Raw genomic sequence first — 27,153 nt, forward strand, 5'->3', positions numbered from 1 at the left:
AGTGTTATACTGAAACAGGTATAATCTAATACATGCGTGGTGGCCAATAATTAACTAATCAAATTATATATATTTATATATTTTTCCCCCCGAAGTGACTAGGAATGGTCTATGCTAAAAAAAGAAATACAACACCATACCATTATTTTAGTTGGAAGAGCCGCACCAAAAATCATGACAAAAAAATTTGTAGAACTGTAAGAAAATCCAGTGGCTTTTTTTGTTTTTGTTATTGTTAATGATTTCTTGCTATAAATTCAAATAGAGAGTCAAACTGCTTAAAAGCACTACAAAGGCATAGCAGTAGTGTTTGGTCTGCAATGATTTGAAAATCACTAAGAATACTCTTCAACATTTCCTCATTTGCAGACTAGTGCCTATCAAACACAATCTTTGAAGGAAAGGACTACATCTACATTCTTTTACCAATCTTGAATTTATATCGTTACAATATAGTAATGACACAAAGTGATGTCACACACAAAAAGGCAAACTATATGTAATTTTAAAAGCTAACTTTAAAATATGATTCTGTGATAAAAAAAATCACATAAATATGTAAAAAATAAAATACATCCTAACATATCTCTACATGAGCTGAAGTTTACCACTTTTAACATAAAAATTCTGAGATGGAATTAATAAAAAAACAATTTTCTTATGTACCACAGAGCAATAAGTTTAAATCAGACTATTTTGAGTTGTGTAGCCCTTTATTAGCAACTAAAATAGAAGGTATCTGTTGTACAACACGGGTAGTAATTGACTATAACTGGAGATTTATTATATTCTAATACAGATCATTTATAAATGCAATTTCTTTATTAAAAAGCTTCCACCCTTTTTTGTTTGTTTGTGTACAATTTGCAAAACTATTCTGAAAGCGGAATATATGTGCACAAGTCTGCAAAGAGTGCAAATTTAGGATATGGTAAATGCTTTACAAGTTACTCTCAAAAAAACTGTCTCCCACAACTGGGCCTTTACATTGCCATCTTTTTTGATCAAAATATTTTGATGCCAGCCTTCCTTCCACTGCCCTAAACTATAAAGCATTTTTTAATGAGTTGAAATTAAGGAAGGACTACACCTACTAGAAAAGAAGAGAAGAAAGTTCTATTAGTTTGAGGTTTCAGAATCCCCCCAAACCAGGACCAGTATCTTGGTAAGGGCTAGGCTGGGACCCCGGACAGAGAATGAGTATGTGCAGGTGGCATCCCTGAGGATTCAGAGCTTCAGTGGACCGTGAGTGCTCCCGCTGCATAACTCACTGAACTGTCTTGCCAGTTTCTACACTGGCTTGACTGGGCATAATTCAAAAAGGAAAAGCTCATATTCATTCCATTCTTCTGGAGCTCTGTGATAGCCTGGGGGGGGAAAAAAAATTAGTTACAACAGACCTCATAATAAAAAAGTGAGTACTCTTTGAATGTGTTGGTGGCTTAACTTTGTCCGCTTCACAGCTGAAGCCTAGATTCTTTACTCTTCTCTTGATTTGTTTCTTGAATATCTTGTCACATATTAAATAGGTAAAACAGAGGACTCCTTATTTCATTCTCTCAAAGAACTTCTACTAACCTAGCTTCTTGATAAGTATCAGACATCTTTCACCCTACCTTTATTATATTTAATAAGGCCACTTTCAAGAAAAATATACCTCTCTTTTCTCTAAACCAAATCGGAGCCACTTCTGTCATGAAATACTGGAGTCTCTTCTTTGTCTAAGTTTGACGAAATGTGAAATATATATATATAAATTAAGTTCTAGATCTAAGAGGTAAACCAGGATTTTTACTTTAATTGTGGATTAGTTCATCATTTACTTCATTAAAATTTTATTTGCTCCAATTCAGACTTTAGGAAATTAGTGCAGCTTACCTAGTTTAAATTTCAAGAATTAGTTTAAAGCCCTGAACAGGCTCTTCTTCCAGCCAATACTGCTTAAGAGAAAACCATTCCTAAAAATCCACAATGTACTAAATCAAATCACACTAAACGAAACTGGACTTCAAGGTCCTACCCTACCCTGTTCTAGACTAACATTACCTTCTCCGTGATTTCTCTGCCTCTCCAAACAATGAACACATTATTGCTTCTTCCTCTCATTCCTGAGTATATACACTTTCTTCTTTCTTAAAAAGTCTCACATTTTCTTTCAGGAATGCCATACTGTTTTATTTATTAGAGGAAAAATTATTGTTATTATCTCTTTCAAAAATCCAACTACCTGAAACTTCTGCCTCTTACTACTCTTTACATGAAATATTATTGTTATAAAGAGAAAAATATATACATGCCATCTGTCTTGTGTTACTAAATTATGAGTATCTGAAGTTCAAGAACAGAGTCTTCTGTTTATTTTTTATGGAGTCTAGAACATTAAATAAAACCGAAAAATTAATAAGGTTACTTATTACCAAAGAACATATTGGCTGTGAGTCAAGAGAAAAACTAGGCTTCTATTCTAAATTATTTTTCGATATTTAAAAGAAAGCACTGGCCTGTCTTCCAGTAAAAACTTTATTCATGTAACCAAAATAATGGAAATCCAAATTATCTTAAGTGTACTAAAAAGAATATTTATTATATGTACCTAAAAACAATGCTAATAAGGTAGCACAGATGATAATAATTAAGATATTTTGAAACATCACAGGATCAAATGTTAAAAATTAAGGCTTCCTAAGGATACTCACATTTAATAACACCCCAATGGGATGTCTTCCACATATAGTATTATGGTATTTCTTCAAGTAATTGCTAAAAGATACGGGGTCTAATTGTTCTATAATACTCATACCCTAAAAAAGGAAGAGAAAAAGAAGATGAAAGACAAAGAAAAAGGTACATAATTTATTATTTTCTCATGACATTTTAAAACTGTTACTTAGAGCTAAAAACCATAATTTTTTAGTTAAAGAGAAGTAAAGAAAATACATTAAGTAATCCTTGTGAAATATCCAACTCATTCATCAAAGGTAATCTCATTATGGTCAACTCTAAACAATAGCTATACTTTAGTAACAGAACACTTCCAATCTTCAGTTTTAGTTTTTTCTGACCTCCTGGTATGTTTCTACAGCACCATCACCAGTTACCACTTGGGTCACAATCCTCAAACATTTCACAATTTTATATTTTTCTTATATAAATATATTTAGGAAAGTAAATCTGCTGTGAAAATGTTCATATAAAATCTAAAATTAAATTTGACATATGGCTGGTTTTTCCCCATAACTACCATATTTCTCCTGCCACTGGCATAAATAATTAAAAGTTTATTATAATTTAGCTAATTCCATAACATACACTTAAACATAACATGCAAGGCATTCTGAATTATCAGTATGTGATAAAAAGATAGCACAAACTAAGAAAAAGCTACCATATTTTAATTAATTTAAAACTCATAAAAGATAAATGCTTAAGCAAAATCATCCTTCTTTGAATAGTTGTTAAAAATCTTTTTCTCTCTTTATACCTTCAACTATAATGCATTATATTTAAGATTTTAATTCAGAATCAAAAATCTTATTAATATTATTAAAACAACCACTATGACTTGGATACTTATTCACACTAAATTCCATACTCTGCAAATGCCTTTAAATAATGTGTTCATAGTACAATAATAGAGAGCACCTTTAATAAAGCAAATAAATCACTGATTCTCATTCATTCACCAATTACCTTACCTTGTTTTCTAATGCAGGTAAAATATTTTACATTTGTGTCCAACAGACTGGACTAACATACTCTGAGAGGAATGTAAATTGTGGTTTAACCAAGGAATCAACTGCTATATTTTGTGTGGTTTTTAAATCATATTTCAACATGTTTTAAAACAACAGCAGTGGAAAAGCACCTACAGTAATCAGATGAACACTCATCTGAAAAATGACAGTAATCAGTAGATCAGTAGGTTGCATACAAGTACTGCAGTGGCAGCATGAAAATTTAATTTTATAAAGAACCTGTTTTCAGAGTATTCAAGTCATTCATAAACATCATCACACTTTCCTGCAAATACATCTGAAAGATAGTTGTGTGTATGTAGTCAACTTTCAATTGACTGCACATCAATTAGCCACTCTCAGATCTGTCCACAACCAGTGTTTAATGTGCTAAGTTGTTTTCCCTTACAGACCAGGAGGCTTCCAGGTCAACAGTCTCCAGTGACATATGGTGCAAGTTCAGAGAAATATGAACAAAAACTTAAACCTAAGATAAACAATTAGTATCATGATTCTGGTACAAAGAAAATGACACAATATATTTCCAAACCAAGTAGTAATGCAGAGATGGAGTTACAAATCTCTTCCATACATATGGATAATCAAGATATAACTTCCTACAAGATGAAGAAACTGAGGCATTAAAAAAAAAAAAAACCAGTTAAAAGCTTGCCTCTAAATTTCTAATCTGAGGCTCTTTCTCACTGACTTACTCTGCTTCATATAGTATAAGAGACATACAAACAATTCTTTAAATACTCTCACATAGTTGTAACTGGTACACACATTTTGAGAGAACTTTTATTGTTTCTGGATGAAGTTGGGACAGCTTACCTTAAATAGAATTCTACTCATCAGCAAATTAGGCAACACTGAGGTTCTGTTATATGTTTTAATATTAAAATCTTAATGTACATTTTGAACAAACTTATCACATTTATATATTGACATGAAGAATTCAAAGAGAAGAAAACTTAATGCTCAAATTTGTTAAAGACAAAGAATTCAAAATGGCTGGCCAAGAAGCTTCATAGAGAAAGATATAAAGTTATACATGTAGAGAAGACACTACTAAATAACGTGTTCAAAATTAAGATATAATGGTTAAATTACAGAAGGGAAAAGAAAAAATTGAGATGATGAAAACTAAGGGATTAAAATTAAATTTTTAATTCCCTAAAGTGTGTTATATACCTACTAGGACAAGAATCAATTCCATTACAATCAATTCTCTGACAAATAAAGATAGTGAAAGGGTATGCACTTTTATAAAGGGATACAGAGAAAAAATAAGGCTTTTCTCATGAGTGAAAGTCTCCAATTGGAAAATTCATAAAGTATTGCAAACAACAGCAATAATGATAATGAGAAAGAGGATATCCATGAAGTAATAGAGAACATTGGCATATATTCTTTTGTATATATTTATATTTTGATGCTAACAATTTTTAAATTACTGTTACCAAAATTCCAAGGAGATGAAAATGCTAATTTAATACTACTGCCAAAATTCGCAGAAGATGAAGAAACTAAGTGCTTCTCAAATATGCTTAATCTTCTATTCCCTAAAATACTAGAAGATACAATCAAAGAATCTGAAGTCCAGGTGATGAGAGTCTTGCCTAGGGCCTAGCACATTGAGAATCTGTTGGCATGAACTGAAATCTAATATGAAACAGTGAGGATCTAAGATACAAAACAAACATCATGAACTCCAAAAGCCTATATCCATCACGATGTGGGTTTCTGAGAAATTTAGCAGCCTTCAACAAGAAATCCTCAGACTGAAAGCTAACTCTCTACCTTGAGGGGGGACAAGGGCAGAGGGAATCTATCATTATGCTGACTCTCCAAGTAATGAGTAAAAAAGCCTGTAATGTCAAATCCCAAGTGGCAATCCTAAACTGAATACACAGTTTTAACTGACAAAGCTGAAAATTCAGGACACTGATTAAGACAACAAAAATCTTCCCTTTTAAAAAAAGTTTATCTATGATATTTAATTTAAATTAAAATTTTTCAATGTTTATTTATCTTTGAGAGAGGGAGCGGGGAGAGAGAGAGTGGGGGAGGGGGGAGAAGGAGCGGGGGAGGGGCAGAGAGAGAGAGGGAGACACAGAATCGGAAGCAGGCTCCAGGCTCTGGGCTGTCAGCACAGAACCCCATGCAGGGCTCAAACACATGCACTGGGAGATCATGACCTGAGCTGAAGTCGGATGTGTAACTGACTGAGCCACCCAGGCGTCCCAAATTTAATTTAGTTTTAAATATTATCACCCAGAAGCAATCTCCCTCTAAAGTAACAAACACAAAAAAGGAGCAAACGTTTTTAGAGGACTTTAAGACATTAAGAACTAAAACCATGTCTTTTTATTACTACAAACACATAATTAATCCCATATTATCATTGAGGCCTCATTTTCTAAAGTAAGGATATATATATATTAGAGAGATGAGTATACATTTAGGGAAGCAAGGTAAGAAAAGGAAATATTCTGCTTTCTGTAAGAGGCGACAAGATAAAATCTTAGAGTGAAAGAAGTTTTATGGGGGAAAAAAATCACCCTAAAGACAGCAGTGCTAAGAAGCAACATACTAATAAATAGCTCTCTTAAAAGAAGATATTATAAAACCTTGGCCTAAGTTCAAGAAAGAATAGGAGTAGACAAATATGAACAATTTCACTTACAAAAGAATAGGAAGAAAAGTAGCTCAAGTTCAAATTAAATGAAAGGACTACGAGTAAATTTGGAAGGAAAATACATTATAAAGATGGCTACAATGACACTTTCAGATCCTCTTTGCCGAATCATAAATAAGCTGGCAATGTCCATAATGACACATTGGTCTACATCAATAGTGGTACAGAAAAAAATTACGTTATGTGACATATATAAAATATGTATGTATGTACTTATGTATCTTTAATGTTTCTAGTAAATAATCTCCAAAGTACACAAAAATCAATGTCTTAAAGTATGTTCTGCTTTGGTCACTATGATTACTGAAATTGCAAAGTACTAATTACCAAAAACATAATCAGGAGCCAATTCTATTGTAACACTTCCAGAATCTATATCTCCTGTAACTAGTTACTTTTTTTTCCCCAATTACAACATCTGGAAGATCCAGTTTATTTTCCTATATATTTTTCTTTACATATCTTTTTCACATAATTCAATTCCAAGATATTCAAATGTTAGAGATATAATTATTTTGCAATAAGAGGAAAAGCTGTTTTCCTTCTGCTTTTGGAACCTAGAAACCCTTTTACTTACTTTAGTAACTATATGTAACAAGATTTTCCTGATAACAAAAAAAGAGCCAAAACTTTATTACACACTAATTTTGAACAGATTGTACCTAAAATTTTATAAATAGTTTTTCATTTTATCAAACTTCAAAAGGCATAATAATTACAATTCAGAATTGCTAACATTTGCTAATACATCTAGAGAACCATCCAATTATATTTGCTCTCAAAAGATTGCACACATAAACTAAAATATGGTTCTCGAATGAATGAAATAATTTATAACATAAAATGGCACTTTGGAAAAGGAATATACAGAGGGATATTCACCATTTGGTTATATAAATCAGTTAAAAATCAGGTTATATAAGAGTCTAACAGTGAGTGTACATATATACATATATGCATAAAGACATACATACGTGATTATATGTATGGAACTAACCATTCTGATTATTTCAACCCATTTACTCCAATCCCCCAGAATTGACTTATAACTTGAATTTAGAGCACGCTAATAAAGGAACGGAACACTTATGAGCCATTTAAAAATTCTATAAATAGAAAGGGACCACAAAAATCAGACTCCAAGTCAACTATCAAATCAAATATCAAATTCAAACATATTAATAAGAAGCAAATACTCAATATTCAGTAATTGTATCCCAGTCTATTTAAATAAAAATTTAAAAATTATGCCCTGGTGATTTTGGACATCTAAAGTATGGTAAATCGGATGCAGACTTAGAAGCCAATCTTAAGCTTACTGGTTCTACATATACTTTTGAACAAAAGTTCTAATTTCAAAGACTTAGAAGCTACCAGAAAAGGCAACAATTTCAGGAGAATTATGAGAATGATGCCAACGGATAAATGTTACTCTTTTTGCTCTGCCTCAAAGAAACCAAGGTCTATCTGCCTAACTGATAACATACATCAAGAAAGATAAACAAAGCTACTTCTCTTAATAATAGCTAACAATCAATATAGAATTAGAAGACTAAAAGAATTGGGGCGCCTGGGTGGCTCTGCCAGTTAAGCGTCCGACTTCAGCTCAGGTCACAATCTCACAGTCCGTGAGTTCAAGCCCCACATCGGGCTCTGTGCCGACAGCTCAGAGCCTGGAGCCTGCTTCAGATTCTGTGTCTCCCTCTCTCTCTGACCCTCCCTCGTTCATGCTCTGTCTCTCTCTGTCTCAAAAAATAAAATAAAAACATTTAAAAAATTAAAAAAAAAAAAGAAGAGTAAAAGAATTAAGTACAGATATTTATATATAAATATATATACATATATATATATACACACACATAGAATAATAAATAATATTAAAGTTTTTAAATGTGACCACAGTTCTAGAGAGTTCCAAAGAATGGCACTATGTTTGGTGACTTCAGAGCACCGGGTAAACTAATATTTTGGGGAGAACATCTCTCTGTGCTAAAAGCATCAACTCATGGATTCACAAATTCTTACCTGTGCAAAATTAAATGTTGCTTAAAGTTGACTAATGATTTAAAGAGCTGAATAGAAAACAAGGGAAGACAGATAAATAGGAAATTTTGTTCTACTTAAACAGATTAGGGGCTATAGTAAGACAGTTTAAATTCACCTAACAAAGCAAATTTAGGAGTAAAAAGATGTTAGGACTCTTTCCATACTACCAAAAGGCAATCTCCTGGGGCAGGTATGGGCAAGTCTATTTTGAAAAAGTTCCATGGATGATTTAGGTTATAAAGACAAGGTTAAGGATTACTATAGTAGACAGTCTTACCTCTGGTCTGGCTCTGATTACCATCTACCTGTTAGAACTCTCAAACTTACTCCAGGCCATTTCTCTGGGCTTCAAGCCAATATAGTTAATTCCTTAGCAAAGCTCTGTTTAATACTTCTGAAAGAGATCTCAAATCTACCAACTTCTTTCCATATCCACTTATACCACCCTAGTCCAAGTTACTATCATCTCTCCCCTCAACTACTGCCCATGTCCATCATTACTACTCTTGAACCTTATGTAGAATCCATCCTCTACACAACCACCAGAATAACCTTTAAAAGAATGTGATTACATCATTTTCACTTCCCCTTGTACTTACATACATTTCTTACCCTAGAATATAAAGTCCTCCATTATCTGCTCTCTGTCTGTCCCTCCTGCCACAGCTTGTACCATTCTTAGCCTTACCTACTGCACTCCTGCAACACTGTCCTTTTTTTCCTTTTCTTCACACACCAGCCTCTTTCCCATCTTTGCACAGGGAGTTCCTTCTGTCAAGAATGCTCTCTCCTCAGATCTAAATTTGGTTTGCTCCTTCTTACCATCACTATCTCACCGTAATGTCTCTCCTCAGGGAAGTATTTCTACAATCACTCAGTCACCAATCACTCAAATCATTTACCATTTCAAAACCCTTTCTATATTTTCTGTATAGCACATATCACTATTGGAAACTAACTTATACATACCCTTACCTTTATAATATATATACATATAATATATATATATATATATATATATATTATATGTATATATATATCTCCTCCTGTTAGAAAAAAAGTTCTGTGAGAGCAAGTGTGTTTACTGCCATATCTCCAACAGTGCCTAGGACTGTAAGTGCACTCGAAAATAACTAGCAAAATGAAAATCCAAATGCCTACCTGACTGACATGTCCACTTGGATATCTTAAAGGCAACAGCAAATATAACACATCCTTAATGGATTTATGATTTCCCTACTTCCGAAAACATCAGTCCTATCTTCTTGTGCTTTAAACCTAAGTGAATAGTACCAACATGCAACCAGCAGCATAAGTCAGAAATTTAGAAGCTATCCTTGATACTTCCTTCCTCAGCAAGTTCAAGCAATCTCCAAGTCCTATCATCAATCTATCTCTTAAATACACTGGATATATCCACTCTGTCCCTCTCTTCCACCATCACCACCCTATCCACTGTCTAAATTACCATCTGTCACCTGGATTACCAAACTGGTCTGCTGATTTCTCTTCTGACCTCCCACGCAGCCTACTTGCTACACAGCAGCTACGTGATCTATTCAAATACAATCTGATTTTATCACTTTCCTATTTAATACCCTTTAAACAGCCTGCTCCAGATTCTCTAGCTTCATTTCTCACCGCTACCCTGTCCATTCTTCCATTGATTCACTCAATAACTATATATATTTAGTACCCAGTGAAAGGCTGAAAAAAAAAAAAAATGGACAAAGATCCTGATCTCATAAAGCTTATAACCTAATAGGGAAGGGTATCACCAAACAAATCAACAAATAACAAGTCACACAGTAATTAATATTGAGAAGAAAACTTAAGTAGGGTAGGGTCATAGAAAGATGGTTTGCCATAGGGGCGTAATGGAAAGTTGTGGGCACATTTTTGCGAAGTCCCAATAATTAGAAGACACTACTGGGAAATTTAGTGAGTGGGGTCCAAGGATGCTGATTGTCCTCTAACACAGGACTGTCCTCCACACAAATAACTGTTCTCATCCCAAAGCACTCTGACATGTCCACATAGATGAAACAATCATGTATAATTCTTTATACCCTTAACCCTATTTTATATATAAATACTAAGAAGTTTTGCCTGGTTTTAATATACAGTAGATTCGCCAGGAATTTCCATATCACGTAAACTGAGGGAAGGCTATATTTTGTTTAGGTTACAACTTTACTAAGAATTATTCACCATTTTGGGAAATCGAGTCACCCTGCAACACAGCTTAGCAATGTGAGTCACAAATATAAAATAACTGTTTAGGTCTGGATTGGTAGCTGTTATATTAATGATACAATGTGGAAGCATTTAACTACTTCATAATGTCTCCTAATATAGTTGGCATCTGGGTGCTTACACTATTAAAAAATATACTAGTTTAGCATAAATTACTTTCCCTTTATTTCTTTTTCATATTACAGTTAGGGTATTTGCTTAATTTAATTATGTACGGAGGAAGATTATATTCACTAATTCATTCACTTGAAAAATATTTATTGAGCACCTACTAATGTTCTACTCATGACTCTAAGCACTTTGGATACGTCAGAGAACAAAATAAATTTCCTAACAAAACTGTGATAAGTACAATATTTAGTTTGTTGAAAGAAAAACTGCAGCAGGGTTAAGTGGATTGGGAATGCTAAATGGGTATGATGCAAAATTAAACAGGGCAGCCAGTACCATTGGGAAGGTGAAGCAGAGCAAAGCCACAGAGTAAGTGAGACAGTCGAGTGTAGAAAGGGCAAAACTCCTAAGCTAGGCACATGTATGTCATTTTCGGAACAATAAGGAGAGTGTGTGTCCTAAATATCTCTTACATCTCTACACCATAATAGCTTCTAAGTCTGTTCAATGACTACACTGTAAGTTCCATGAAGTGGGAAACAATGTTTTCTCTTCTTAACATCTGCAATACTTCACACAGTACCAGACACGCATTAGACACCCATTAACCACTTGCTACATGAAAAAAATAAATGACAACAGAACCAGAAAAGTTTTCTGAGGCAAGTGAGCACTAAGCCTCAGAAGAATAAGATCAGAAGGAGAAGCCAGAAAAGAATTAAAGACTGAAACAACAACATCATAAAGGCAAAAAAAAAAAAGTCAGTAGATTAAAATCCAAACAAAATTCCAAAGCAAAAGTGTTCAGACATAATTGGATCTAAGTAACAAGATAAATTTAAATATGATAAAATCTCCTAAGTAACTAAATTTGCATTCATTCCATTTTGCTTTTAATAAAATATACAAGATAATAGCCCAGCTATAGTTTTAGATCCAGATTCTTTACTAAAATGTTTTATCTACTTTAGACTAAATATTCTTGTACTAAAACATATGCATAAGGCTTTTCAAACAGGGGTAAAGTTGATTTTAACAGATCACAGGCTTAAAGTCTGATGGAGTTTAAAGACAATTTAGAGACCACCTACTCCAAGTCTCTTATCTTAGAGATGACAAATTGAGGACTAGGAACTAAAATGATGTCAAAGGTCAGAGCAAATTAGTGATTTATCTGCTATATTTAATATTCTGTTCAAATTAGAGATTCATCTATATTTAGTATTCTGTTCAAATTAATGATGTATCTGCTATATTTAATATTCTGTTCCAATCAGTGAGATATCTGCTATATTTAATATTCTATTTTAGGTAAAAAAAAAAAAACAACAAAATTATTTGTATGACTTTTTAAATATGAAAACAAGTACTATGACTACTGTACTACTTCAAGAAAAATGACAGCAAGATCAATGTCTACTGTAGTCCTGGGCCATGTAAGAATACAATCATATTTTTAAATTCTATATATAAAACAACAAAATGAAACACCATTTCAGAAAAACCAAATGGCCAAAAGATACAATTAAATAATAAAATAAACTAAGAATTTGCTGTGGTTGTTTCTGCTTAAAAATTAGTAATGGCATTAGTATCCTGTCTTCCCTAAACCTGAGACACTCCCCCAAATAGCATCTAAAATCCAAATCTAATTATTCTTAGTCTCATTAATCAAAAAAAGATAAAGGAAATTTCAACTAATAGAAAAGGGATTATTTTTATAATCAATATTCATATGATGATAAACTATATTTTGCACATTTAGTTAGGTAGGTAGGGAAAGAATTATTAGTCCACTGTATAATTCAACATATTAAGTCTTGAATCACTAAACTGAAATGAAAGAAAACACCTTAGAGCATTAAAACCCACACCTGAAAGACTTACCATTTTATCTAGATGTTCAATGGATCTATAAATCTCCCCCTGGGATTCATCATAGTAACTGTAACGGAACCTTTGACCTTGAAACAAATATCATGTACAAAATAAAATAGGGAAAAATTAGAAGCTAAAAAGAAAGCAAGCGCTTACCAAATAATTTCAGTTCTCATGGAGGGCAAAGCACAGCTTAAGCCTCTGAGAGAATCATTCCCAAGAGCCCTTGTACATAAAAATAAAAGGCATATTTGGGAAGGTGATAAAGAAATGATATATCAACAGTGTTTTATGATGTTAAAAACTATTTCAAACTGTAGAACCTTAAAGTGACGAGCAATACAAAAGACTAAGGAAACAAAACAGCTTAAAAGTTAGAAGCAATGTTAAACATATTGTATCAGTCTGTAACGGAAGGTAAACCCAAAGAATACGATTCAAGGAAATTTGGTTTAGGAAAACTATCTCAATGTAACAAATCAATGGAAGCTTAGCTTTTGCTGGATAAGTACAAAGATTTGATCTCTATTACAGAAAAAAAAAAAATTGCAGGTCAGAGAAACACATGGCTTATGTGATTTTTATGACCTCAATAAAAAAATTTATCTCATTTTTGCAAAACTCTCTACTTGAAAAAGCAATACAGGTGCCTTAAAATAGGAGGCACAAAAGAATAAATATAATAAATAGTCCTACTCTGACAAAATCTCAGTAAGAGTACAAGCACAGAACATTCAACGTTTAGCTCTTCTCCAAGAGAGGGTAAAATGGAAGAAGCTTGAAAAGAAGACAGAAAACAAAAGGCTCAGGTAATACATTTTGCTTCCTACTATAGTTACATAAAAACCAAAAGTTAAATATATTCATAACTAATTGTGGTTATCTTATTCCACTGATTATGTTGTATTTCAGATACATCTACACTTGTATTTATTTCTGTGATGCCTATGTAGGAACTCATTACTTTTGTATTTAGTCATTTTTAAAGATCCATCAATGCACTTAAAAAGTATTAGAGTATACCAGTCATGTATGCACACACTATGTGTCTTGTAGCTTCGTTTTTACACCAAAGTTCACATATACAATTATTATCTTCACACCCGAGAAGATGGGTTTCTCCAGCTGGATAATTATGATTTCTAAGTTTTCTGTTTAATCTTACTAGAAATGACGAGCAACGGAAAATAAAAAAACTTCTTTGATGTTCTTTTTTGGAAAAAAAAACACCACACATCATAGTTCTCAACACTTCCTTTACATGTTGATGTTGGTCATATTTGATGGTCATCTTTCTATAATATACTGTATTTCCTTAACTTTCACATTTTAGCTTTTCACATACATTACTATGTACAATTACTCAATGTAGCAGTTCTTACTTTCCCTCAAGAGCTTCTATTAAATCAGTATTGCATCTTATAATTCATGATATCCTAGAATCAGCAATAGGATTCTAAGACGATTATCTGCTTTCTGGATACAACAACTTTTTTTGTAAACACTGAAGATTACTAAATGTTGCCATAACTATGAGATCCATTACAGTCCTTGCACTGAAAAAATTCTTACATAGTGACAATTCATCACTCAATGCCCCTATGTTAAATAACTCATCATACATTTCTTTCAAAATTTAGAGTTAGGCTTAGTTTTGTTTTTCTTTACAGAATGTACGTACTTACTCCTACCTAATAATGAGAACTCTATAACCTTATTTTTCCTATTTTCCAGGTGGCTATTGGAAGGCTCAAAGACAAATCTAAAGCCTGTCCCAATAACTCATTGATTCAATTCATTAGTACGAAATTTCTACTTCTATTTCAAAGTTTTTTGGATAGAGTTATGCCAAATCATTTGTGAAATGAATGAACAATTAAATGAATAATCTTAGATAAGAAAATTCTGACTCACTGTCAACTATAGTAAGAGTAATATCCTTGGAAGCAATCACAGTGAATATTCTTCGAACTTGAACTGCTTCAGGTTATACTAATGTATTCTTTTTCTTGCTTCAGGAAATAGCTATTAGTTTTAGCTGTCAATAAACCCTGTGACTGGGACACAATTATCTAATCTGAAAACTGCTACTCTTCAGGTGCAGAGTAAAATGCATGGACTTTGTGATAACCATTTGCTACTGAAAAGTCTTGTCTGCGTATTTCCAAGTTCGGAGCTGCCATTTCAAATGAATGAAGTTGGTCAAACCTGCCTTAATCATAAGTGAAAAGGGTAACTATATTTGAAAATGCTGCCTTGTTCGTATGGACAGTTTTCAATGTAACATTCACTTAAAAGCTACTTCTGAAGAGAAAAATACAGAAAATGTTTCAAATGTTTTAAAATATTAAATCAGCATGTGATTTAAAAAGAAGGACAAAATACACAGAAGGTTGATGAGCAAATGTTTAACATTTTGCTATCTACTTCTTGCTACTCTTTAGGTAGCTACCTTGCATTTTGTAGCTGAAGAATTGAGTAGAAATACTTATGAGCTCTAAACAATATATTGACTAAGTAGCTAAATCCACACTACATATAGCTACTACACTGAAAAAATACCTTACTTAAACAGCTCAAACTGTCTTTACAATAATTTTTAAAAATTGTACGAGCATTTAAAAATTACTTGAGTAATTCATTCTGGTCACTACACATACAGAAAACATCTAATCTGAAGTAAATAGTTTACATCATCCTAGCCTACATGTGTATATAGGTGTGGGTTGGTGTGCATGTGCTCATGCATGCACACACTTTAGCTACACACCTCTTGGAATTTGAATGCAAAAAAAAAAACAAAAAAACACTTTTGTATCTAATTATTAAAAAGTTTATCCAGATTTTATTTAGTGAGAAATAAGAGACATGACAACACTAGCACAATACACTGTTTATCAAATGCACCTTTAATCAAATATTTATTGATTTAAAATATATTATGATTTCATATAACTCATGATCAGACATTTGTTTTATAATACTTCTAACATTCAGTAAAGCTTATGCATCTAAACTGAGTAAATACAGTTGCCTATGTACCTGGAGAACTGGACTTGCATATTTTTATAAGTATGAATAAAGCATATCACATAGTAAGAGAAAATTACTTACCTGAAACTTATCCTTTCAGAAGGTACACTGGGAAAATGGATTCTTTGAGCCCCTGTTTCAACTCCAAGTATGAGCTTTCTAGCTTTAAGAGCCATTGACACTGCCCCTAGGGGCAGCACAAGCTTTGGAACTCCCCTAGTGAGTATGTCAGTAGTTTCTTCAGGTGCCTTCCCTCAGTTCTTTTCAAATTCAAAAGATGAGAGGAAAAATAACCCAAGAAAAAAAAATCCTGTAAAGCAGAAACCTTACTCTTTGAGGGAAGGAGGGTAGCTCATTTGTGAATCCATTCCAGAGCACGCTTTCTGAGAAAAAGAAATACAGGTAAGTAATTTTCCCATCTCCAAAGGTGACTGGTGATTAATGAGTGGATTCACAGAGTGTGGAGAGTAAGCTCCAGGGATGTCTGTTTAACACACAACAATCAACTAATGAGGACAAACATAACAATGAATGGTACAAGAACCAACACTACTTTTTAAGTACCTCAAAACAAAAAGTAAAAAAATATCAAATACCTCAACATTAAGCTATACACTGGATTGTAGAAATAAACAATGAGCTTGGAAAGTTGATCAATAAACCTCCCAAAAGATTAGTCAACAAGACAGACTTTCAGACATATGTCCAGTAAAAACTGTACTATTATACATTCACTTAGTCACTTTATGTTTATATATTAAAATATTTTCAATTATTTGAGTTAACCTCACAACAACTTGTGAGATAGACTATGAGGCCATTCATTCTATACTAAGGGCCTAAACTGGGGACATTCATAATTGAAATCATAAAAAACTATAGTCCTTACATTCTGAAGTCTTAGTTATAATGTAAAAAAAAAAGTCTTCTCTCATACTTGCAAAAAATCAAAAACTTAAATATGTCAAATTAGTATGTATGAAATTTGAGAAGACGAATATGAAAGCTTCGATAAGATGTATTTCTGAAATTAGCTAACTTATACTCAAACCAATTTCAATATTTAGAAAATAGTAATACCCTAGTATACTCCTAAGAGACTGACAACAGAAAGGAAAAAGAGCATGCATGAATAATCACTCGTTAATATATATTAAAGTAGAAATCTGAACTAAGATATAAAATCATAAATATTTAAGGGAATGCCACTTTTAATAGATGACACATACTTATAAAAGAGAAATTATGTAAACTTAGACAAATAAAAGTTTATATGTAAAAATCCAAAATTGCTGAAGTGACTGTAGTAAACTTTATTCATATTTTAATAATTTATCATTAACATTTACCAAGTAAATTTACTGAAGTTGATTTGCACTTAAAACCACCATAAAAGAAAAATTACATAGAAGAATGAATCAACTTTAAAATTTCAATTTCTGTTAGATTCAGTTTCACTTAGAAACATCTTAGAAGTTAAAAATGTTAATGAAAGCTATCAATAATCTAAATTTGAAAATATGAATTTCAGAGCGATCAGAAAAGTTCAAACATTGTGTGTGTGTGTGTGTGTGTGTGCACGTGGAGAGAGAGAGAGAGAGAGAGAGAGAGAGAGAGAAGAGCAAAACTGAAAGTTAGGAAAACAGAATGAAAATTCTACCAATTAGAAAAACTAAAATAGGGCCAGTCAAAATTCTCTTATATGGAGCCATCTTATAGGACAAGAAACTTGATCAGAAAAAGTATAGGGGTCACATTACCCAACCAGAGTAAAAATCAATTACTAGCAGCAAATGTCCTTCACTTATGCCACAATCCCTGGTAGCAGCAAGAAGGGTGAAATGAGGTAGGATTATGAAAAGTGTTACTAGGAAACATCACTCTATTGGGCTGACTAATGAATTTCCATGTGGATTAGACTTACGATAAAATAAAAGGCGAGAATTGAAATGCTGAGGGTTTGGGGGGGTGGGGGGGAGGGTGCGGATTCAAATGAAGGGACAGAAAGAAGGGGCATAATGTAATCCAGGTTTCCACTCTCCCTTAGTTTTTCCCACCCAAAAAGAAAACTTGAGAATATTTTAGTCTTTCTGCTTTTTCTCTCTCTAATGCCATTTTCAAGTCCACGTAAAATTTAAATGGGATCTGAGAGATGGAACATCTTTAAAACAAAGTACAATTGAAAAAAAAAAAAAAGTCATTCTTGTAATGGACACTGGCTAACAAATAAAATCAACCAGGCAAAACCCTGCCAATTACATACAGGTTTCCCACTGTCTCTGTCACCAAATTCCCTGCTTTATTTTTAACAGAAGCTGGACATAATATAAACAATGACTAGAAATGAAATTTGTTGTCTCTGCCAGGACTCTAATCCACTATTCAACAAAAACAAAATTCCACTGTATATATCTGAGTTATTTGTCAACTGTACCATAATCAATTTTTTTTCAAAAATCAGCTATTTAGAAATATACAGTGTGTTGACAGCTTAACTCAATGATACTTTGAAAATCTCTGAATATTTGAGGAAGTGAATCCTTCCTATGAAATGATTTACAATTCAGTGTTACCATTAATATGATATAGTTAAAACAATCTATATAGTATCTTTACAAAAAAAGAAAAAAAGACAGAAGAAGAAACCATTAAGAAATATCTTCACAAGAAAAAGCTAGTTTTTTGAAGTGGGAGTATAGCATCCATTAATACAGAAAAGATGACCAACACCACCAGAGCATGAATTTAAGAAACATGAAAATTTCTGAGACATTTTAACCCATAACTAGCCCATGATTCATATTATTTCAATTAGGCACATAAAATAGAAAATAAATCTTACTTTATAAAAATGACAGTTACTATTACAATTATAGAGGAAAACACCAATTTTGAAATAGTATTCATGCAATACCTTCCACTTATCACCAGACCTTCATCAACTTTCCCAATAAGAATTAGTACAGTGCTTTTTTCATAAGTACAAAGTAAGCACTTAATGGGTATTATTAGTGATAGTCATACTAGAAAAACAAACACTTGGAAAAGTTCTATTACTTAACCACCAAATGTAAATATAAATATGTTTTAGTTTCTGGATAATTCTCATAACATCTACCAATCTTTGGAAACTTGGAGTTCTTTTTTGTAATTATCACCAGGAAATCTTATAATTTAAATACCAAAATTTTCTAGAACACAGATCAAACGGCCTAAATAATTTTCTAAAAACCTAGGTAGGGTATAAAACAAAATTCATCTCTCTCTCTCTCAATATTGTACTTAAATATAGTAGTGAACTAGGGCTTGTTTGCTTTAGAATTCATTATTGAGGTGAAAAGGATGATTTTACAGAGAAGAGCACTATTATAGCATTATACTGATTTTTGTGTGGATTTATGCTGTGCGTGCACATGGTACCAACCTAGAGGGAGAACTTCAATTCTGAAGAACAGTATCAGGGGAACTAACTACTTAAATCTTAAAAGTAAAGTGATTCATAGAGGTCTTAAAAGTGAAGAGGGACGGGTCACATGCTTTAAGAATTTTTAATTTCTGGGGCACCTGGGTGGCTCAGTAGGTTAAGCGTCCAACTTCAGTTCAGGTCATGATCTCACAGTTCATGGGTTCGAGCCCCACATCAGGTTCTGTGCTGACAGCTCAGAGCCTGGAGCCTGCTTTGGAGTCTGTGACTCTCTCTGTCTCTCTCTCTCTCTCTCTCTCTCTCTCTGCCCCTTCCCTCCTCAAGCTCTGTCTCTCAAAATATAAATAATAAAAAAAAAATTATTTTAAGAATTTTTAATTTCTAAAACATATGGACATGCTTTACTACCAATGTAAATTCAGAATACTAAGAAAAAGAGCCCTTTTTTCAATAATGATATACCTTAGTTTTTAAGATCAACTATGACTAAACTTCAGAATTTCTAAGAAAAGAACTCTTTTTAAGCAAATACCTAGCCCTCAGATCTAAGTAATATACTTATAATCCATAAAAAAAAAAAAAAAAACAAAAAAAACAAAACTTCTGCCAAAGGTAGCAAACTAGCCAATAGAACTGATTACTAAACACCCCTGAGAACCTCTTAGGGAGTTTGGCAAGGTAGTACAGCTACCTGCATACCTTAAACCTGGGCTTCACCACCTCAGCTCTACTGACATTTTGGGCAGGATAATTCTTTGATGTGGAAGGCTGTCCTGTGTACTATAGGATGTTTATGAAGCAGCTTCTCTGGACTCTACTCAGCAGATGCCTAAAGCATCCCCGCTTCCCACCTCCACCCCATTGTGATGACCAAAAATGTCTCCAGACATTTCCAAATGCCCCCTCAGAGGACAATCAGCCCCAGACAAGAAATTAGTGACTTAAACCCCAATACTTATCTATACCATTAGGGAGGATGGTTCTCTTAAAATGAAATCTCAAAACCACTCACAGAGCAAGGTAAGAGAAAATATCAGCCTAACCAGGCCAGATAAATATTGTCAACTCTAGGAATCAATGCTTAAGACATATAAAAGCCAGGCCTCCCTATATCTCATTGAGGATGTTTTTCTGGCCATTCTAGTACTATATCTTAAAATTTATAGTCTTGTGCCTTCTGTTTTCTCTATAATCAAAGAAATAACTGAAGGATGAATAGATATTGGCATTCTTAAGCCAATGAGAGATGTCCTAAAAGGAACAGGATTCAGAAATAATCCAGAACAGCAATGGATAAAGGAGAGCAAATTGTATCCAAAGAAATCAAAAATCAAAATTTACTAAAAGAAGCATCCACAAATGTCTCACTTTCTTTATGATCTATTCACTGTTAAGTTTCCTTACTCTTTTTATTCACAATAATAACAAAAATCACTTCAGAATCCTTACCCTTATAAACCATTACCAATGAAGACCACAGTGCTAATAGCCAACCTGTTACAATCTTTGTAGGGTAGCTCTAAGCTAATAGCAGAAATTAAGCACCAAAAGAAAAATAGAAAGAAAAAATACACTAATTACAAAAAAAGAAATGTGGTAAAGGACTGGCATAGCACAAAGCGCTCTCCTATCTTCTAAAGAAGAACATTTGTTTTATCTACCAAAAAACTAACTTCAGAGAATCTACCACACAACTCTACCTGGAAATAGGGTTAAAAGATCTTTACTCCCACTTTCGTAAGTAGCTAAGCAAGGATGCCCTCACAGTGTGAATCCAATTATACCAGTCGCCTTTGGAAATGTATCCATGACCCACTATCATAATCTGATCCTTTTTAAATGACCAAAAGACTTTTTTATTCACTTTGAAGTATGTGGCTAAAAGTAAAACTCTCCAAGGAAAGTGATAAGGAACAGAAAATCAGAGCTTACAGTGAAAAGATACCATTAAGCACAAGTATATAATATCTACCATGATATGTTAACATCTAGAACTTACCCCAATGGCAGAAATCAGAAGAAACCACAAAGAGATTACTAGGATCCGCTAGATATTTACTGAAGAGTTTTCCGAATTCCTGTTCTTTTGACTCACTCAGAGCTCCAACCAGTACAGGAATAATGGTAAACTCATCCTTATGGCTTAAAGAAAACAGAAGAAGAAAAAAAAAAAAAAAAAGTCATTTAAGAAGTATAAGAATAAAAATAGTTTTCCAGTGTGTTGGCACTAAAAGTGGAACATTATTAATTGTGGTAAGGATAATATACATATTATTGAATTTTTTAATCTGCAAATAAAATGTTTAAAGAAGACCATTTAAAAATAAGAGAGAGACACAATACTAAAAATATCTATTTAAATTACAGAAATAAACAATACTCTTTAGGTAAACAAAGCTATTTTACTACTAGGTATAATAATATCCTCAAAAATAAAAATAAGCCCATCAGACCATCACCAAGTCAAGTCTTTTCAACTACCAAGCAAAGCTACAATCATCTGCCCAATCCTTCCACAATTTTAAAAGAGCATTAAACTCTTCCTCAATATTTTAATCCTATCCTGTTACAAATACCACGACTTCTGGCACTTCTATGACCTTGCCAAGTGAGACCTACAGAACTTAACCCTTGGCTTCCGTAAGATACACCAAGTGCACCTTATACCTATACTAACTAATAAACACATACAGGACAGTCTGACGATACAACTCAAAATTCACTGGTCTCTAGGGTGGACACAGAATTCAAGGAAGTAGGTATTAATTTCTAGCAGCAAGAAAAAGACACCACAACCACCCACAATGTTTATGACATATCCACAAGTCCCTTTTTCACTCTACAGATTGACAGATTTATGGAAAAGGAACAGAGCAGATTAATAAAGAATAACTATGATGGGCTATAGAAACAGACGTTTACCCCAAACCTTTTAAAATTTTCATTGTTGTGAAATTTTACTTACATATATTCAATATTATTTACATTCTAAATGATCCCAGATTGGAATTTTAGAAGCGTGAATCATGTTTGTCTGACTTGTTCTGAACAGGACTTTAAAAAAAAAAAAAAATCACCATTATAATAAATGCTTTTTAATATGATAATCTGACACTTAACTGATGTAGGACAAACAATTCATAAAAGGGTTTTTAAAAATACGAAATTTTAGTTTATTCCCAAAATAAGTGTTAGCCCAGCTTCATAAAGCTAAATTCAGGGCACCCAAGCACCTCCCCCATAAAGGCCCCCTTACCCTTGTCAATTGCGAAATAAACAGATCATACAGATCTCCAGTCCCTCTGCAATGCAGGGGCTTCTTGGGCAGAATCTGCATCTATGGAGTAAGAAAAAAAGAGGAAGCTGGCAGAGGAAGCTGCCATGGAATATCTCTTTCTCTGACTCTTTCACCAGTTTGCTTTACAACTGCAGGAAGGAATAGGGGCCCTTCAGTAAGCTAAGAGTGATTATCACTTGAAAGAAAAGAATTTGAGCTCTAGTAAAAATTCAAGAAGACTGTTATGAATTGTTCTAACTTCAAGTACTACCTACATAAATTTAAAAAAAACTAAGATCATCAAAGAGTGTAAGTAATTATGACATGGTAGGGATGCAATTATATAAGAGTATTAAAAAACAAGAAGTCAGAAGAAATAGGTTCAAGTACCATCTCCATCATATAATAAAAGTTGAGAGGGTGGGTAAATCACTAACCTAAAAATGCATTTTACCTTATCTGTCAAATGATCATAATTACAATATCTATTTTCTGAAACTATTATGAAGTGAGCAACGCTATAGGAAAAGTAGTTTATCAACAGTAGTTGGCTCACTCTGAAGAAATAATACATGTCTACTATTCCATACAGCCACCAAACCATTCAATTAACCTCGGTCTCATCTTGCAAGTCTATACGAAGGTAAAAGGCTCAAACTACTCAGAAATCTAAGCTTTGAATCAAGATCCATCTATCTACTTCTTCGTCATTTCTCTTTAAAAAATTACTTGTTCTATCTTCTCACAAAGCATGAATTAGAAAAATGAGTATTTGGCTTTGAAATATAATATTCCTAGGCTCTAGAATACAAGTTGTCAAGTTGGTTTTTCCCAGTGAAGGAGTACAAAATCTTGCCCTCAGAAAACAATGATAAAACTGTCAAAAATAACCATTTTGTGGCTCTAGAAATTCAACAAGGCAAAAAACACAACGAGAAGAGTTTATCAGCGTAAAATAAGTGAACATCTTGGGAAGAACAGTGGAAGTCTGGCATCTTACCAGGAGCTGCCTCCATCCCCCTGCCCCAATCCACCAACATGGCAGAGGCTGCCTATGAAAATCAGCAGCTTCACTGCTAAAAGGGGCTGACTTTGACTTGGAGGACAGAGCAGAATACTCACACTCAGCACGAAACAGAAAAGCCCACAGCTCTTGTAGCCTGAGGTTATGGAACCACTTGAGGCAACCCACAAACCTAGAAATTTAACATGGAGATTCTGGAAAGGAGAGAGCCACGCAGGGACCAGATAAATTTATTTATTCTGAGGAAAGGATTGATGTCCTCCACAAAACCCCATGTGACTAGAAGGCAGCAAGCACAAATGTACAGGGGAGACCCCTAAGGTCCCTAGCTCCCCCCAGAATGCCAGCTAATTAGGAGGTTAAGAGCATATCCAAGGCAAATTAGAGACCTGAGAAAAACCAACATCTCCCACATCCTAGGCTGCCTGGAAATCTGCATGTATACACAGGGAGACCAGAGAAGACCCAATAGAAAGTAAAGGAGGCAAGCTAGAAAATGGCCCAAATTTTGAACATACTCCCCAAAATATACACAATCCTCCAGCAGAGGACAAAAGCCTTACTGGCTCAAGGTGTTCAATTACAACTTCCAACCAATCATTTACTAAGCACTAACCAATGCAGACACAGAGATGAACTCTAGAAAGCCAAAGTTCATAAGAATTTTTAAAAAGTTGAGGAGATAAATCCATAGCCACACATTTTGGGAGAGAGAAATTCTGTAGATAAAGCCAATCAAGTTACTTAAACAAACAAACAAATGGAAAGTGAATGAATGAATGAATGAATGAATGAAACAACTACCACCACTACTACCACCTGCAGAAAATTTTAATAAAACCAGAATCAAGGGGTGACTGGGTGGCTCAGTCAGTTAAGCGTCCAATTTCAGCTCAGGTCATGATCTCACAGTTCATGAGTTAGAGCCCTACATTGGGCTCTGTGATGAAAGCTCAGAACCTGGAGCCCGCTTCAGATTCTGTGTCTCCCTCTCTCTGCTCTTTCCCTGCTTGTGCTCACTCTCATTATCTCTCTCAAACATAAATAAACATCAAAAAAATTATATTAAAACTGGAATCAAGCTGCTATAAGATATAAAAAGTCCAGTTGTAAGAAAAAATTATGAGCCACAGAAACAGGACAATGTGACAGATTATCAGGGGGGAAAAAAGTAACCAATAGATAGAAGCTGTATCCACGTGAGACCAGATTTACCAAAGACTTCAAAACAATTCCTATAAATACGTTCAAAACATCAAGGAAACCATGCTTTAAAAAGTTAAAATATGGCAATGACTAAATAATTAATGAATATCAACAAAGAAATGCAAGCTATTTAAAAGAATTAAATGAGGGGAGCCTGAGTGGCTCAGTCAGTTAAGTGTCCGACTTCAGCTCCAGTCATGATTGTGGTTCGTGGGTTCAAGCCCTACGTTGGGCTCTGTGCTGACAGCTTGGAGCCTGCTTCCGACTTTATGTCTCCCTCTCTCTCTCTCTCTCTGCCCCTCCCCTACTTATGCGCTCTCTCACACGCGCGCTCTCTCCTCTCTCTCTGTCTCAAGAATAAACATTAAAAAGGAGGGGGGGCACCTGGGTGGCTCAGTAGGTTAAGCAGTTAAGCATCCAACTTCGGCTCAGGTCATGATCTCCTGGTTTGTGGGTTCAAGCCCCGCATCTGGCTTTGTGCTGACAGCTCAGAGCCCAGAGCCTGCTTTAGATTCTGTGTCTCTCTCTCTCTCCCTGCCCCTCCCCTGCTCGTGCTCTGTCTCTCTCACTCTCTTAAAAATAAATAAACATTAAAAAATTTTAAATAAAAAATAAAAGAATCAAATGGAAATTTTAGAGTTGAAAAGTACAACAAATGAAATTAAAATTTACTAGATGGTCTGAAAAGCAGATTCAATATTACATAAAAAATCAGTGAAATTTGGGGCGCCTAGGTGGCGCAGTCGGTTAAGCGTCCGACTTCAGCCAGGTCACGATCTCGCAGACCGTGAGTTCGAGCCCCGCGTCAGGCTCTGGGCCGATGGCTCGGAGCCTGGAGCCTGTTTCCGATTCTGTGTCTCCCTCTCTCTCTGCCCCTCCCCCGTTCGTGCTCTGTCTCTCTCTGTCCCAAAAATAAATAAAAAACGTTGAAAAAAAGAAAAAAAAATTAAAAAAAAAATCAGTGAAATTAAAGATAAAACAAATAATTGAACCTGTAGAGAAAAAAAAAAAAAAGATTGAAGGGAAATGACCAGAGCATTAGAGACTTGTAGACAACATCAAACACACTAGATGCATACAATGAGAGTCCCAAAAAGTACAGTAAAAGACTTAAAAGAAATAATGGCTGAAAACTTTCCAAATTTCATGAAAAACATTGATTCACAGTTTCAAGAGACTCAACAACCCAAAATATGATAAGCACAAAGAGATCCCCATCTAGATACACTGTAATGAAACTGAGGAAAACCAAAGACAAGGAAAAAATCTTAAAAGCAGCAAACGGAAAATGACTCATTACTTAACAGGATAGTGTTTTCAACAAACAATACTGGAACCACTGCATATCCATATGAAAAAAAAGTACATTAGACCTTTACCTCATACTATATACAAAAATTAACTCAAACTGGGTAATAAACATAACTATTAACAGCTAAACTAAGAACACTTCTGGAACAGGGGTCAGCAACAATCTTTTCAAAGGAGCCGTAAAGTAAATATTTTATATTTTCTGGGCCATACAATCTCTGTAGCTGCCAAAGTGTCACTGTAAACAGAAAGCAGCCACATATGTAAATGAGTGGGTATGGATGGCTATCTTCCAATAAAACATTTACAATAACAAGTTGTGGGCCAGATGTGGTCTGCAGGCTATAGTTTGCTGATTCCTGTTCAAGAAGAGAAAAATCTCTGTGACCCTGAATTAGACAAAGATTTCTTTTTTTTTTTTTTTAGATAGGGAGAGAGAACAAATGGGGGAATGGGGGAATGGGGAAGAAGGAGAGAGAGGGAGAGGGAGAGGGAGAGGGAGAGGGAGAGGGAGAGGGAGAGGGAGAGGGAGAGGGAGAGGGAGAGGGAGAGAGAGAATCCCAAGCAGCCTCCATGCTCAGAACAAAGCCCAACTCAGGACTCAATTCCCGAACACTGGGATCATACTCTGAGCTGAAATCAAGTCAGATGCTCAACTGACTGAGCCACCCAGGTGCTCCTAGACAAAGATTTCTTAAATATGATACCAAAAGCAAAATCCACACGAGAAAAAAAGTGATAACATTATTTCATCAAAACCTTTTGCTCTTCAACAGAGTGAAATAATCTGTATCTAGAATATGTAAAATCTCTCACAACTCAGTAAGAAGGCAAATTATCAAATTAAAACTAGAGCAAAATATATGAACAGACATTTCACAAAAGAAGACATAAAAATGACTAATAACCACACTGAAGAGTTGCTCAATATCATGAGTCACTGGAAATATGCAAATTAACACCAAGTCAGGTTATATATATCTATTAGAATGGTTGTAATCAAAAATGTTATTGTACTCTGACAATAACAGATACTGGCCAGTATGGGGAGAAACTGGAGACCTCATGCTCCTGCTGGCATATAAAATGGTGCTGCTACTCTGCAAAATAGTTTGGCAGTTTCTGAAAGAGTTAAAACATAGATTTATATGA

General features: G+C 34.1%; 1 protein-coding gene across 4 annotated transcripts in view; it reads right to left on the reverse strand.

The window, feature by feature from the left end:
• Positions 1 to 694: 694 nt before the first annotated feature.
• Positions 695 to 27,153, reverse strand: part of MEMO1 (mediator of cell motility 1) — a 125,892-nt gene continuing 99,433 nt past the window's right edge. For 3 of the 4 annotated variants that reach the window (XM_058682971.1, XM_058682973.1, XM_058682970.1), the window contains 4 exons: positions 21,183 to 21,325; positions 12,736 to 12,812; positions 2,697 to 2,801; positions 695 to 1,367 (listed from right to left, as the gene is read on the reverse strand). In XM_058682971.1, the coding sequence (XP_058538954.1) occupies positions 1,236 to 1,367; positions 2,697 to 2,801; positions 12,736 to 12,812; positions 21,183 to 21,325 (457 nt within the window). In that variant the 3' untranslated portion in view covers positions 695 to 1,235. The remainder of the gene's footprint in view (positions 1,368 to 2,696; positions 2,802 to 12,735; positions 12,813 to 21,182; positions 21,326 to 27,153) is intronic. The other variant, XM_058682972.1, reaches the window with a different exon arrangement.

Source organism: Neofelis nebulosa, chromosome 9 (genome assembly GCF_028018385.1).
Source record: "Neofelis nebulosa isolate mNeoNeb1 chromosome 9, mNeoNeb1.pri, whole genome shotgun sequence".
NCBI classification, from domain to species: Eukaryota; Metazoa; Chordata; class Mammalia; order Carnivora; family Felidae; genus Neofelis; species Neofelis nebulosa.